General features: G+C 39.7%; 1 protein-coding gene across 1 annotated transcript; it reads right to left on the reverse strand.

The window, feature by feature from the left end:
* Positions 1 to 643: 643 nt before the first annotated feature.
* On the reverse strand, positions 644 to 1,828 carry LOC139149292 (thyrotropin-releasing hormone receptor-like). Its single transcript, XM_070720953.1, has one exon. The coding sequence runs from the start codon at positions 1,826 to 1,828 to the stop codon at positions 644 to 646; it is 1,185 nt and encodes a 394-aa protein (XP_070577054.1).
* Positions 1,829 to 15,554: the final 13,726 nt, after the last annotated feature.

Genomic DNA, 15,554 nt, shown 5'->3' on the forward strand with positions numbered 1-15,554 from the left:
GGCAGGAATATCTTAACACACAAGTCGCATGCCCACCAAGAAACAAGAATTACAAATATAGTATACATGAAACATACAGATATACTTTCATTATATTACAAGAAGTTTTTTTCAACTTTTCTCAGTACAACAGACGCCCTAGGCCGGTTTTGACCTGTTCTAGCCTAATTGCACAAAGCTCCGATGCTATAAAGACATGCACTGACGTAAAATGTTAATGTTACATCCATAAGTCCTTAATTCCACAATCTTTGACAAAGACGATCTTTCAGGTAATAGCGTTTTTTTGTCACACAAACGAAAGATGTCAAGCGTCACACTGAAGTAGCTCAGGGCAAATATTAATGTACATACACAAAGATACACACACATTTCACTGTCGGCGGATCTCTTTCACGAACACAGTAACCGCGCTATGCGGACGTCATCTGCACTCGCGAATTCCTGTGTATACATATATCGTGTTTGTCAATGGTTAAACTCAGGACACAAATATTTTTAAAGTCAACGAACGCCGGATAGGTGCACTTGTATGAGTTCTATCACCTGGTAGAATTTATCCATGTGCAGCTGTGGATAACTTGTAATGATAGAGTTGTACTCGTCACAGGTCTGTAGGACTACTAAAAAAGTTGGCAAAAAGTTATTTCGATGTTATATCATTTACCGCCCTCTCATATATATCAGATCCTTTCCGTGATGCGGTTGAAGTCGAGGTTAGCCTGTACGTGCTGTGGTCTCTTCCCGAGTGTAGGCGCGACCGACACAGCATGGCGGACCGGAACGCGTTTCGGCACTGCTTGTTCAGGATGCCGTATATGATGGGGTTTGTCGAAGCGCTGACTAGGGGCAGCCAGCGCACCAACTCCTGCCAGCTTTTCGGCATGACAATCGGCTGCCGACCGGGCACTGAGTTGAGGAAAGCGATCAATAGATCAAGGTGGTAGGGGAACAGGCAGAAGAAAAACACAGCGGCTGTGACCGCCAGCATGACGACGATTTGCCGTTGTTGGAACAGCCTCATTTTCGAGTCATGGGTGTTGGGTCTGTAATGTTTCGTCCCTCGGCGCAGCTCCCGAAAAGTCAGGGCGTTCAAAACGAAAATAGTTGTCAGCGCCAAGGAGAACGCGATCAGAGGCGGAAAAGTGAAGAGAACGCCTTCTGTAACTTTCGTTAAGTGCCGCCAACAGTTAGAATATGAGAGCGGTAGGTTGGCAGTCGCGTTGGCCGGGCCTTGCCATATAACACACACTGAGGTCCAATCTGTGTAGAAGTACACCATTGGTGTGGAAAACGCCAGTCCAACCACCCATGTCAATATAATTAGCTTTCTGGTCCTCGATTTTGAACTGATTCGGTCCGCAGTGAACGGCCGACAAATGGCCATGTACCTCTCGAAGGTGACCAGCACGATGTTGAACTCCGACACGAACAGGAAAACGTCCAATAATATGTTCACCAGAAGGCATCCAGCTGCCCCTAGGTAGGTTTTGTCGTGAATTATGTCAGATGATATTGGCTCCCCGACCGCCTGCAGGCAATAGAGTACAAGGAACATACAGTCAACAACTGCCTGGTTCGACAGGTACATATTTGTTAAGGTATGCATCGACCGCACCCTTACAACCACGTAAAGATACAAGCAGTTCAATAGAATTCCGAACGGACATGTCACCGTGGCTGGGATAATACGAGTGAGGAGAACCTTCCTCGAGTCAATGAGCATTTCCTCGTGGCCGTAGACTGCCAATATCGGAGTGACGTTCCGCTCTCTGAGATCGGCGATACACTTGTTGGTGTCGAAAGGGCTGCCAGCGCTGTCGTTCATTTTAGCCTCTGTTGTCTTGAGCGTGACGTAAAAAGTCCCACGCGAATTAAAAACCCATTTGGTTGTCCGTGCGTGAAGAAAAATATAGGCAATGGTACGCACAGTGTCTAAATTTCAAACTGATCAACTTCGGGAAGAAATCGTGGCCGAAGATTAGACTTTGAACTCCGCACAATCAAGTCCTGACTGTGGAATAACAAACCAATCGATACAGAATATTTACCCACTCAGGTGCTGGCGCAAATGGAAGACTGGAGCGGACTGGCTGCTGCTTTCGGACTGACGGTCTCTTTGCCTATAGGAACGTGTGTGTCACTGTCGCGGAAATCGTAAACACACAAACTAGAACGTAGACATGCAGCTGGTCCAAAAACTCCGCAACCACCCCTCTGTCTCGCAATCTATCGACCGGCACTTATATCACGATCAGATACTACTGCTAATGGGAGTGAATTACCCGGTGATCTAAGGGGACAATAAATAACTCCGTCGCCTTCGGCAAAGGTCGTAAATCAAAAACATATCTTCTCTTTATCAAAATTAATTTCGGAAGGATAAAAGGCGATCAAGTCTGATGCAATACATTACCGTGTTAATAAAGATACTGGATGTCAAAAATCAGTTATCCTCTATCATGTTATGTATGTATGTATGTATGTATGTATGTATGTATGTATGTATGTATGTATGTATGTATGTATGTATGTATGTATGTTACGTACGCACGAACGCTCGCTCCGTTGTCCGTCTGTCTGTCTGTCTGTCTATCTGTCTGTCTGTCTGTATGTATGTGTGTATTGTAGATGGGCGAATGGATTGCAGGATGGAAGGACATGTAGACTAAACCGTAGATAGATACATCGTTTGGAGGTTATCAACGCGATTATTCAGACATGTTTGACCAAACGTTTTGTCTGGACAAATTTTTAATATGTTCAAACGCCACATGCCAATGTCACGTTCTGCACGCAATAGCAAACAAATTCTGAACTCGTTGACTGTCGTTGTGAAAGTACAATTAAAACATATTGATTCCAGTGCGCATTTTCGGTTTACACTAGACTGTAATCTGACTTGAGTGATAACATCTGTTCCATTGGCCTAGATTTCACACGGTGGTTTATCTGTGACCATTTGAGCAACGCACACTGCATTTAGTTTTTAAGTCTGTCTGAAGTTTAACATTTTAAAGTTAGTTTAATAATCTCATTTCGTTCTATCGCTTCATTCGCCCGCCTCTTAGCAAATTAATTGACAATTGAATCTTTCTTCCTACCGTCCGTCCATCCATCCATTCATCCATCCATCCATCCATCCAGCTACCCATCAATACATCAGGCTCTTAGTGTGTCCGCCTGTCTTGCTGCTTGTCCGGAGTTTAAAGCTCTGACTTCTAATATATTTTCCAGGACTTTATTGAGACTGTCTCCCCCAAGAATTATACGGAAATGTGTTCGACTTGTTAGCCCAGCCTGTATGTATGTAACGTTCGATGTTTCTTTGACAATAGGAGTTTAGTCATTGGTAGAATTCATTCGTCAAAAAGACCACAGCATAATTTACGTTTATTTATTGTCTTTGCGACGGAGGCCTATATTTTGAATTTCCACATACTTGGAGAGACTGAGAAAACATATTTGATTCAGAAAAAAATGATGAAAATATCATCAAAAGTTACGGCTATTGTCTCATTAAGACTGACAGAGTACACTGTTCATATCGTACCGGAAACCATAGAACACAAAAACCAACCAACAGATTGGCAGATAGATCGACAGGCTAACTTGAAAAAAGTACCAACAGACAGGTAGACAGACAGACAGACAGACAAAACAAGAATGAGAAGGAAATAATAATTTAAGCAGCTGATCAACATGATCTTTCTTGCTCAACGATAATTTAGTGAGTGGTTTCAACGATTGCACGTAGTGGTAGTTCGGTCAGCCATGTCAACTAAATTTGCTACCGCTAAGTTTTGAACTCCTCGACATTACTGTGATAACTGTTTAGTCTGAGTAGGGCATTAGTTGAGCGCAAATGCTGGTAGCAAGCGAGAAGGGCAGAGCCAAGTCTGTCGGTAAGAGCTTTGCCGTTGTAGCCTTTGCTAATCCGTGCAGCTTGAATGTTTCGCTGGATCTGATTTTTTGGAGCAGAAACAGACAAAATCAGACGAACAGACGAACAGACATGCATAATTCTGAACACAAGAGTATAGACACAAAGTCCCTCCGAGCATGGTCACTCGTTGGCTGCAAGCTTCCGCTCTGCGCGTACGTGGCCCTTAGGGAGCATTCGTTTTTTACGGGGGGGGGGGGGTCGGTAGAACTTCAGGCAGAAATTAAATGCAAAAAGCGTCCCCCTCTATCCAAATTAAATTTCTGAAATTTGAAAAATTGTGAAAAATTGTGACCCTCCAACAGTGTTGCAAGAAAAAGAGTGACTCGTCACAATTTTCATGCGCAAAAAACAGTGACCCTGCCCCTGCGTGTCACCGACCGTATCATTAACATCTTAACTGACATATAATTTCTCATTTGACCTTTGAACTTTCAAAGAATACTTTAACCTCTAACTTTACAAATAATATCACATTATTTAAGGTAGTATGCGCCTCGAAAGTAAAAGCCTTAAACTTTTGCTCAAACTTTCCTAAATGAAACTTTCAATCATTCTCTTACCAAATCATTAAAAAAAAATCGGGGGTAACCGTGTAAGGTTCGAAACTAGCAAAACAAATTGCCCGATATTTTGAGATATTTGAAATTTAAAAGACCGCCATCCCTGTGTTAACTCTATGGGCAAAAATTTAAATGTCAGATTTTTGAAAAACTAAGACGGTGAAAGGTTTTCTTTCCCCGAGAGCTTCAAAATGAGCCCCCACAAGTGGTAGATTAGAAAAGAATGGTACAAATTTGAGAGTCTGAATATCTGTCCCCGAGGCGCGTTCTACCTTAACATGACACTTTAATGAATAAGAGACCCCATGTTACAATAACAGAACTCAAATGCCACAATAATTCTGTCAACCGCCTGCACTTTAATATATAGATAGGGGCAATAGCTGTAATGTTTACAATCAACACGATCTGAACTAATTTGGAATAATTGGATATGTTTTAATCAGCAAATGTAAACTCATCTACTTTTCCGTTTTGCAATTTCCTTATTTTTATGAGTTATTAATATCTCTACTTTCAGCTATATGGCACCTACCACTTTTGATGAATGTGAGCAAATGAAAGAGTCAATTATCCCAAATTAGTTCCAATCATGTTCGTCATGTATAGTTTTGGCTTGTTATTTTACAGAGAGCAAAATTATTGTACAGAAACATGTTACATATAAATACACGGATATAGCAAGTTTTGTACGGGAATAGTTGTTTATGGTTTACTCCCAGATTACCATGCGCATTGAGTTTATATTTTTGCTTGAAATTCCAATAACATACTTGTTGTTCACATCTGCTCCTTCAAACATCCTATTCTAATCACGTACATGCATATCAATTGTCAACATTTATAAAAGCATTCATTTAGCTCGTCTTGTATTGCAAAAAAATATTCATAGTTTCCTCATAGACTATACTGTATTTCTGTGAAATTCCTAAATCAAATTTTTTGCACAAACATACACCTATAACCACCCTAGTCTAATCAAGTACATTAATAGCAATAATCAAGCGTCTATATATACACCGATTTAACTAGTCTCATATCGGAAAAAAATCATAGTTTCCTCATAGATTACAAAATATTGTGAATAAACATTTCGGTGAAATTCCAAAATCAGATTTCTTACACACATATGCATTTGTAACCACGCTATTCTTATCGACATTTATATCAATTATCAAATATCTATAAATGCACTGATATTGCTAGTTTTATATTGGAAAAATATTCATAGTTTTCCCATGTATAGTAAATTAACATTTTTGATGGAATCCAAAATTCAAATTTCTATACACACATGTACTTTTTACCCCCCCCCCCACGACAAGCAAAGACATTTGCATAAATTATCAAACATACATAAATGTACAGATATAGTTTGTTTTGTTTGGGGGAATTGTTAATAGTTTGTGGCCACTTCTTGCCTTCTTATAGTTGCGATAGTTGGTTGCGTACGTAAAAGATGATTGTCGCCCAAATGATTATTGATCCCCCTGAAAAACTATTTTGTAAAAGTCAGCCCTCCTGATTTCCACACACCCCTATCCCCGTCCCCGTAAAAAACGAATGCTCCCTTAGACGTGTGTATATACACGTCAAACCAAAAGTGTATATATACACGTCTATAGGACGCGTAGGAGCAGAGCGGGCCTGCAGCCAACAGGTAACTGTGCCCTCGAGCTGTCGGTTCCTGGCTGCTGTTGGAAATGAATAATTCGTCCTATTCCACAGCACCGGCTACACTGGCTACACTGGCTACACCGGTATTTTAAGCGAAAAAGGTATGAGGCATTATCGACAGTCTAGAAAGAGCAAAGACTTTTTGAAAGAAAGTATTTCATAATCGAAATGTCTACATTTGCATTCGTCCATTTCCAGAATTGCTAATCACAACCGATAACGGAGGAGAGACTTCTTTGCGAGGACAGAATTGATTCACCTAATCTGTCATCTTATTTTCATTTAGACACGAAGTTCAATTTAAAGGGGCAACATCAGTAACCGGTAATCATATTTTCATAAAACCTAATTTTCTTGTTCTTCTGTTGGAAAATGAATCCAAGCCTGGACTCTAATTGTGATGTCAACAATGACGATTTACGTCACACAGGCTACATTTACAAATTGAATACCGGGTCCCTTGACGATATTTTGGAAGTAGAACAAGGAAGTGTTGGTATAGACGGAACAAACATACCGGAAAATACGTCAATGTTACGGTCGATGGAGCTTTGATGTTTGAAGTATTTCGTATACTGTGTGTATATGGCGTTTATGGTCCTCTAAATCACATAAAATAGAAAAGTGATGACAGGCAAACTGTTGGTGCAATTGTGAGATGGGAAGTCAATCAAACAGGGGCATCACGTCACAGCTGATCAAACAGTTGTTAATCCAAACTCATTAACTTCCACTTCGATGTCAATATCGCTAGATTACCAACTTATTACTGTTTCCCTCAATTTGTGTACGACTTGATTGGAGTACCATTACAAGGTCATTCAACGACATTGCTCGGGAATGATCATTACACAACTCAAGCAATCCAACATCCTACATATAATTGTATATTCAGTCCCAAGAGGCGATGGTGGCTGGACGTTTCATTTTTTTTGCACAAGACAAAATATATCTCACCTTTTCTCGTGGGAAAAAGTAAAAATGTTCACTGGAAAGTATGGAAACTAGGTGACTTAAGGTAGTATGCACCTCGAATGTGAAAGACTTAAAACTTTTGCTCTAACTTTCCTCAAGGAATCGTTCAATCATTCTCTTTCAAAATCAAGAATAAAAATAGGGGGTCACCGTGCAAATTTTGATACTAGAGAAACAAATTACCCAAGATTTACCGATATTAGAAATTCAAAATGGCCGCCATCCCTGTGTTAACTCTATGGAGAAAAATAAAAATTTTCGAATTTCGAAAAACTAAGCCGGTGAAAAGTTTTCTTTCACCAAGAGCTTTAAAATGAACCCCCCCCCCCCATGTGGTATATCAGAAGAGAATTGTAAAAGTTTGAGAGTCTGAATGTCTGTCCCCGAGGTGCGTTCTACCTTAACCTCACCAATAGAGAAATTTACATGATGCTTGTGTCCACAAACTGTAACAAGAATGGCGTTTAATTGCAGAGTTCTCCGAAATATTAATATAATAGGAGGCGAAGGGAGACAAAAAGACGACCAGTTTGCAGCGTGAAGATGGGGAAGGTTCGCAAGAAGGGGGATGAGTGAAGAAATGTTTGAAAATGTACCATATTTTGAAGCAATTTTTTGTATTCGTATACCTTGAAACCTGCGAAAGACAACTTCGTTTGCATATGATAACGAATATGGCCACAGAGATACAGATCATATGATGATTAACTGAATATCAGAATTACAAAAGGGGCTGCAGGTATATAAATATAGGAGACTCAACATAAAACATCGTCAAATACTTCACTCCATAGAACCAAGAAAACTTTCTTCCTTTGATCCATGCGCAGTCTGACTGTAGTATAGAGGTTATAGACCCTGAAAACATAAGTTATATTCTGGACAAGACACTACAGTTAAGTAATTTACAGTAATTGAGACAGCCCTGTAGTGAAGCCGGCGAAAATTTAATGGACAGCTTGTCAATTTGGCCTGCAGCCTGCTAAAATGAGCACGCTAGAGTGTCAAGTAAATATATTCACTGGTTATTTTTGGATCAGACTGTATATAACATCTTATTCGCCTTTGGCCTGTAGCTGTGAGTCTCACACAAGAAAACCACATATACTTCTTGGGAACCATATCAGAGAATTGTTTGGGGGTGACTCACGTCCAATGGGGCTATATTCTACCAGACAAGACATTAAGGCTAATTAATTTACAGTAGGTGAGACAGCCCTAAAGTGTAGCCGGCAAACTGTAATTGATGGCTGGGTTATTGGCCTGCGACTGGCTAAAAATGAACACGCTAGAATATCAAGTAAATAAGATTAACTGATTGTGTTTGAGTCGGACAATATAGCGTTTTATTGGCCTTTGGCCTGTCACTGCAAGTCTCACCGTAACAGAAAACAAACAAACAAACAAACAAACAAACACAAAAACACATACATTTCTTAAGCCATATTGGAGAATTGTTTTTGAGTGACTCAGGCCCAAGGAAGCGATAAGTTTATACATTACCTCACAGCCAGTCAATATGCACATCATTTTTCTACCTATAGAACTTTAATACTCTGCCTTTTATTGTGGATGGTTGCATGGAAAGGGAGTCCCATTAAGTCTGTCAGAACAAACAGGTACTAATCAGTGTGGCAACTTAACACACACCGTTGGTTTCAAGTCTCTTCTGGAGAACACTACAAATGATTATGTGCAGACAGTCAACATTAATTCCCAAACATTCTGCGCTGGACGAGGGTGCCATTGTTATCAAGAGCTAGAGCACTGTATATGTTTGTACTGCTCTTGAACTGGTAACGTTCTCTTGACACAACAATGGGACTGGAACAGTTTTGTATGATTTGTGATAACCTTTATGGGTGCGGGGATGCACCTTTTTTCAATTCATGTGAGCAAAAAGTAATGCCACAAAAAATTCAACGTAAATGTTTATAGCTCAGACAGTTATTTCTTGTATACATACATTTATACCGAAATCAGGCACTCCCACACACCCATAAAGGTTGGCTCAAATCGCGTTGAACTGCCGCAGCCACTTTGCTGTGTCAAGAGAACGTAACTCGTTGAAGAGTAGTATAAACACAGTGATCTTGACACAACAAAGTGGCTGGAATAGTTTTGTGTGATTTGTTGTAAGCTTTGTTGGTGTGAGAAAATACCTGATTTTCAAGTTTTGTGTACAAGAAATTGCAGCGTTTGTTTAGCGTTGGTCCGTCGTGATACTTCCAATCAGCGGCGCTTTTTCAAGTTCCCCTTCCAGTCAGACTATTTTCAAGTTCCCGCTCTGTACCATCACGATCACATTTTTCAAGCTCCCCCCCCCCGAAAAATCTCACCCCAAGAGATGTTGTAAATGCACTCTCAGACTATACCTGGTTGCAACCTGCCGTATAGAATATCTCAAATGTTAGAACGGTCATTATGAAAATTAAAGTTACTCTAGATCTGCTCCATTATGCAAATAGAATATGTAAAACTTAGAAACTATAACATAAAGGAGTCTTTTCGTTTCAAGATATTTCACCTGGTCTACAAATAAGGTAACTATGAACTAACGTTGTTTATAAACTAGGCGAAATAAAGTCGAATATTAAAAACAATCCTCAGTTGTTTTTTCATTTCTGAAGCATGGACAACCATAATTTGACTGATATGGAAGCAGCATTTTTTTATTTATCCATCATCCAGCAGGCGAACGCCTAATCACAGGATGAGGTTTACATAACGGTTTACTCCCCAACGGAGCAATGAAGAGTAAAATGCCTTGCTCAAGGGCACAACACCGTGCTGGAGTCTCGAACTCACCATCTTCTGACAGTGAGTCCGTTACTCTGGACCTACCGGGTCTCGAACTCCTCATCCCCTAACCACTGTCCCACGGTGCCTCCGCCATTATGTGATTTATTGTTGCCATGCCGCGCTCACTTATAGTCTGACTACACTATTTTGGCCATAAGGTGCAGCTAGGTGTTCACCGTGAACAATTACAGCATTCCACTTACTAGAACATTTTCACTTAATGAAGTTGATCGTTTTCTGACCTAAAATTGGTATTTCTTTCTGTTTTACCCCAGGCTCTAGCTCTGTTTTCATTTTAGCTCGGACTGCAATTCAGTTGTCAATAAACGACATTGCATGTTGTATTGTGTATACAACATCTCGCATGATATGAAAATGTCTACATTCTGATACTAGTGCGACTGACAGAGACGCCTCATATTGAACAATGGAAAAATATAAACTTATGATAGCAATAAAAAAATACAATAGCATGGAAGATAAATTTCATTTGGTGATACTGAGCAATACAGAGCGATACTCACAACTGTATCCCATAATATGAAAGACCAACATTTCACGCTTTAGCGGTCGTCATCCAGTGGAACACAAATATTCTGCTCGGGAACATTACGAATGTGATGTGTTGTTGGAGTGTTTATTTTGTGACAGCTTGCAGGCGACAAATGTCACACAGCAAAAATTTAGAGAAATATATGTCTTTTTTGCAACACATGGTGCATGATTGGAACGGCTTTACCGCATGTACGGGTATACTCAAGGCTGATGTGTACTAAGTTCTGTATACACACAAGTCAGGTGTTTACGCGCGTTAAATATAGGCCTACTGCGGAATAACACGTCGCACTCTGACTTAGCCCTTTGAGTGCCGTATTTTTCCCATCAAAATTTTAGTACAACATTTTACCAGTTTTTGAAAATTTTTCTGTACTTTTCTTGATAATTTTGGACCAAATAGGCATCATATTTTATTTGGAAAAGAATTACTAGAGTATATTTCAAAAATTGACTTTGTTAAGAGTTAAGCAAAAAACTAAGGCTGAAAACGCAATGTTATTGCTGTACTACTAATACATGTGGATAAACACATCCACAAAAGTGGATACGTGCCTTTGTGGTTTTGTTTGTAACTTGGCCCATTCGATTTCCGAGTTCGCCCTATCTGCTCTTCGCAGAAGCCTTTTATCTGGCCAAGTACAAATGAAATAGCTGGGCGTTTGAAGCGTAAATGTCATATTCTGATGACATCAGCATCTTAAACGTCAGCGTCGTTTCCGTTAAGAAAGTAACAATATTGTAGAAACAAGGAAAGCTGCTAAAATGGCCGCTTGTATATGGAAAAGAGAGAGAGAGAGAGAGAGAGAGAGAGAGAGAGAGAGAGAGAGAGAGAGAGAGAGAGAGAGAGAGAGAGAGAGAGAGAGAGTTAATTTCAATATGGGTCCAAAGCCAAAGATGTTGAGAATTTCACGATGTAATAGCATTCTAGGGGCAAAGGCTTTTTCAAATTCCTGGTGAATCATTTTTGTCAGAATTCATTTCCTGGATCAGTCTGACGTAGTATCCTATGTCTCACCTTCCACACAGGCACTTTGTTGGCAAATGATTACGTGAGGGAAGACTTGTTCTAGCCGCTTGGCAAGGCACTTTGATCCTGTCTTGGCATCTGTATTTACGAGTGAAATATGGCGCCTGTTTTTGATATGTTTGGTGTAACACATTGCCGCTGCGAATGGGAAAGTCTGCCATTTGCAAACCCCATAGTTGGCAGACTCAACTACTGGTGCATCGATTGCTGGCCAAAATGCGAATGCAAATTAGCAATTAATTGACATGATACTGCATAATATCTTCATACAGTATTACGAGGTAGAATTCGGACGGTCATTTGTCATTGGTTTCAATTTTAGGCAATGCATAGTAGTGTGGACATAGTGTGCCTCGTTTATGATAAGTTCCGCCTCGTAACGGTCTCTCAAGTGGTGAGAGTTTCGGAATATTGGGATTCTGAAAATAGTCGTGTTCTGATATATCGTAATTGAGGTCAGTTTTGGGTGCATATACATTGCTATAAAAGTCCCAACTTCTGCATAAACCTCCCTTGTGAAAAATTAAGACTATTGTCACAGCCAATAATTCCGTAAATATGTGTTCTTTCCAACTGACCTCATTAGGATAAACGCCATCCAGCGGCAGACTAGTGTTTAGCTTCCCGTAGGATGGCCTGAATGGGAAGTTGCTGGGTCAAGGGTCATGTTACAACTGAGAGGAAAAAATTAAGTTGAAGCAATGTCTTGCTGCAGTGGGTCACAAATCAACTGGAAGTAATCAAGGCGACTTTGTGCGAAAACAGGATTGTTTCTGTGCCATGAGAATCTGACCGTTTATGGATTGCACACTGAGTAGCCAGATATCTATCAAGTTATGTCAAATATTTAACACTATACCTGGCTTGTTTTCCAGGCAGGGCTACCTGTTACAGACCTGTCCTAGCTCAATGTTTACGTGTAGTTTAAATTCCCAGCTATGATGATTTCTTAAATCACGTTTGATTTCCAAGGATGAAAGAATTTGAAGAAGCTCCTGCGCAAATTCATCATGATCCTTTCCCTCATTGGGAGCGAAAATGTCAACAATGATAAAATCCCTAAAGTTGACTGTGACTTCTCAAAAGATGAAACGGCCTTGTTTGGACATAATTTTGAGGTTGATTGAGTAATTGCAGGTACGTATGATGGCCATAGCTCCCCTGCTATTCAGGCCGCCATCCCTGCGTTAAGTCTATTAGGAAAAGTTAAATTTTCGATTTTCACAAAAAGGTGTAGACTTTAGTTAGTTTGTGAACTTCAAATGAGACCCCAAAAGTGGTAAACCAAAATTAGGATATGAAAAAGTTTGAGACTCCGAATATTTCTCGGTCGCTGGGGCGCATTCCACCTTAACCCTTTGAGTGCCAAAGTCAATTTTTGTCACCTTTATAAAATGTATCCCAGTCAATTTTTTCAGATTTTTGCCAAAATTTTGATGAAAAACTGTAGCCAATGAAATGTGAAGCCCTTTTGGTCCAAAATTATCAAAAAATTACTGAAAAATTCATAAAAACTAGTAAAATGTTGCACTAAAATTTGGTGGGAAAACTTACAGCACTCCAGCGGGTTAATATGTTGTCGCCTGAGCTCCATCACTACGAGACCGGTGATGGAGGTCCGAGAAAGGAACCCAAACCCTAAGCCTAAACCCTAGATTTTTTCTACCTTCATGGTACTGCAGTGCAGGGAATTGATTTAGGTATCAATTTTTTCAAACGATGTAGGATAGACGTCAACTATGTGACCACGAGACAAATAAGTGAAAGTCGACAGCAGCAATAATTTGTGTCGAAATCGAGGGTGTCAATTTCTTTATCTTCCTGTGAATTCTCTGTCGATGTAATTTCAGGTGTCAAGTCTTATGTCGATATTCACTGAGCCCTTGCACTGTCACCTATTGCTGATGTTATACCGTATAACGCAAAAAAACCCCAAAACAAAAAACAGATAATAAACTCTTGTTTGTTTCTCGCCAATGACCAGATTGACCCCTCATTGACCTGTGATATCTGGGCCGCAGATCTGTCGGTGTTTGACCTTCCCATTCTTACACCAAACCACAAGGTTATAAACCTGCGCGAAGCGAATTGCTCCCAAATTCCGCGCAGATAATTTTGCAATTTGTACAGGGTACTGATTAGATCCCATATGATAATGCGTCTATTTCGCCAAGTGAAGTTTTATCTTGACTCGTTATACCTTGATGACGTCATCACTGATATCCTGGCCTGACCTTTGACTGCTGATAGAGCATGTAGCTGATTAAATATCCAATTAACCTTTTGCATTGCTCTGATAGGTAAATAGGTAAAAAAATCATTTCTGTAAGGCCAAGAAAAATAAAAAGTTTGTTTCTCATCCTAGACACATTGCAAATATGATGAGGTGACGTGGGTTTCTTTTCTTCTCATTTTTTTGTTCTTCAACCACAAGGACGCGCAAAAAACATGAAAACAACACAGGAATGAACGTAGAGATAAATGCACAGCAGTGTTGCTTTAGTATTTTTGTATAGCAACAGTTTTGTGGTTTGACTTTTAGTGCAGCAATGCAGTTTTGACAGCTTAATATAACAGTAATATATATGTACAGTTCTGAATGGAACGTTAGTGTCAGTTATTTTGTTTACAGTTCTGTTTGTTCAGCACTGTGTTATGCACTATCGTCGCGTATTTTTGCGGTCTTTTTCATTTAATTCCGCATGAGCAGAAAAAAGGTTGACGCGGCGGGTATGAATTGACGCGCGAGGATGAGAAACAAACTTTTTATTTTTTTTGACCAAAAGTCCTGATTTTACCCGGTCAATTTTTGTGCGCAGGGACTATGTTTAGCTGGGAGCCTTATTTTTAGGGTGGGGGTGGGGATGGGGGTCGAAATCAAATGGGGCCGAGTTTTATAAAAAAAAGTTATGGCGGAGTTGCCAAATTTTACAAAAGACACTTTAAGGGGGTTCTATTTTACCAAGTGTATGTATAGACTTCACCAAATTACAACGGAAAATTTAACAAAAAATTGAATAGAATCTGGTTTATTCTGTATGAAGTCTGGGAACAATATAAATAGGATTCTATCAGCAACTGGTTTCAATGGTGATTCACTGAAAAGAACTTCACAAATCCCGGTTTATAGCATAATGGGGATTGTAAATACTGCCCTCTCGTGTCACTATGACAATTCTGGCCTGAAAAAAGTAAAAAGCCTGCAATCCGAGTCAACATAAATCAAGTAAGTTTGAAATTATCATAATGAGATTACAATCTCGCCACATCTTAATGGTACATCATGGCTACTCTGTGATTTTCTTATCAATCTAATCTGATCAATACTTTTGACCCAGGGTAACATTTCACAATTGATGAATTGGGAGAGGCGGGTTATATTTAAGAATGAATACTTTGAGGAGATCAACCTTTACATGTCTTAACATTTCTTAAATTCCACGCCCCTATCCGTACTTAATGAGGGCTCCCTTAAAAACGGGGGAGGGGGGGTGGCAAACATTCTTCTCCTTCAGTAGAAATGTACATTCTTGTCATAGTTTTCTCGCCGTTTCCTATGCACCAAAACATCAGTGATAACTTGATCTACAGAAACACATTTTAGCTTCTACCGAAAACAGAATATTCCAACTTTCTATTTGAGGGAATGGCGGTTAAATTAGCAAGATGATGGCAAAATGTGATGTCACCCAAAGTTATACGTAATCATATGAACCCCTTTTTTCCAACAAAGTAAAATTTATTCAAAAATAGTGACTTTGATGGTAGATATGTTTACCATCAACACTAAGCGCCATGTCTACATAACGTAAATAAGTAAAGCAAACGAAAAATGTACAAAAATTGTCTTGAATAGCAATGTGAGATAACATGTTCATAGTGGAGTTTAACTGTCAAAATGAGTTCAAGGCGCTTCCTTCACCACCAAGTCTCATCGACCCGAAAATACTAGTATACTCTAAATCCAGTTGTATCATGATTTTAATCTCCGTTACTCAATATTACAAAA

Source organism: Ptychodera flava, chromosome 2 (genome assembly GCF_041260155.1).
Source record: "Ptychodera flava strain L36383 chromosome 2, AS_Pfla_20210202, whole genome shotgun sequence".
NCBI classification, from domain to species: Eukaryota; Metazoa; Hemichordata; class Enteropneusta; family Ptychoderidae; genus Ptychodera; species Ptychodera flava.

What these genes read in the sequence shown, in the direction of transcription:
- LOC139149292 (XM_070720953.1), bottom strand. Translation starts at nt 1,828, where the DNA reads ATGAACGACAGCGCTGGCAGCCCTTTCGACACCAACAAGTGTATCGCC.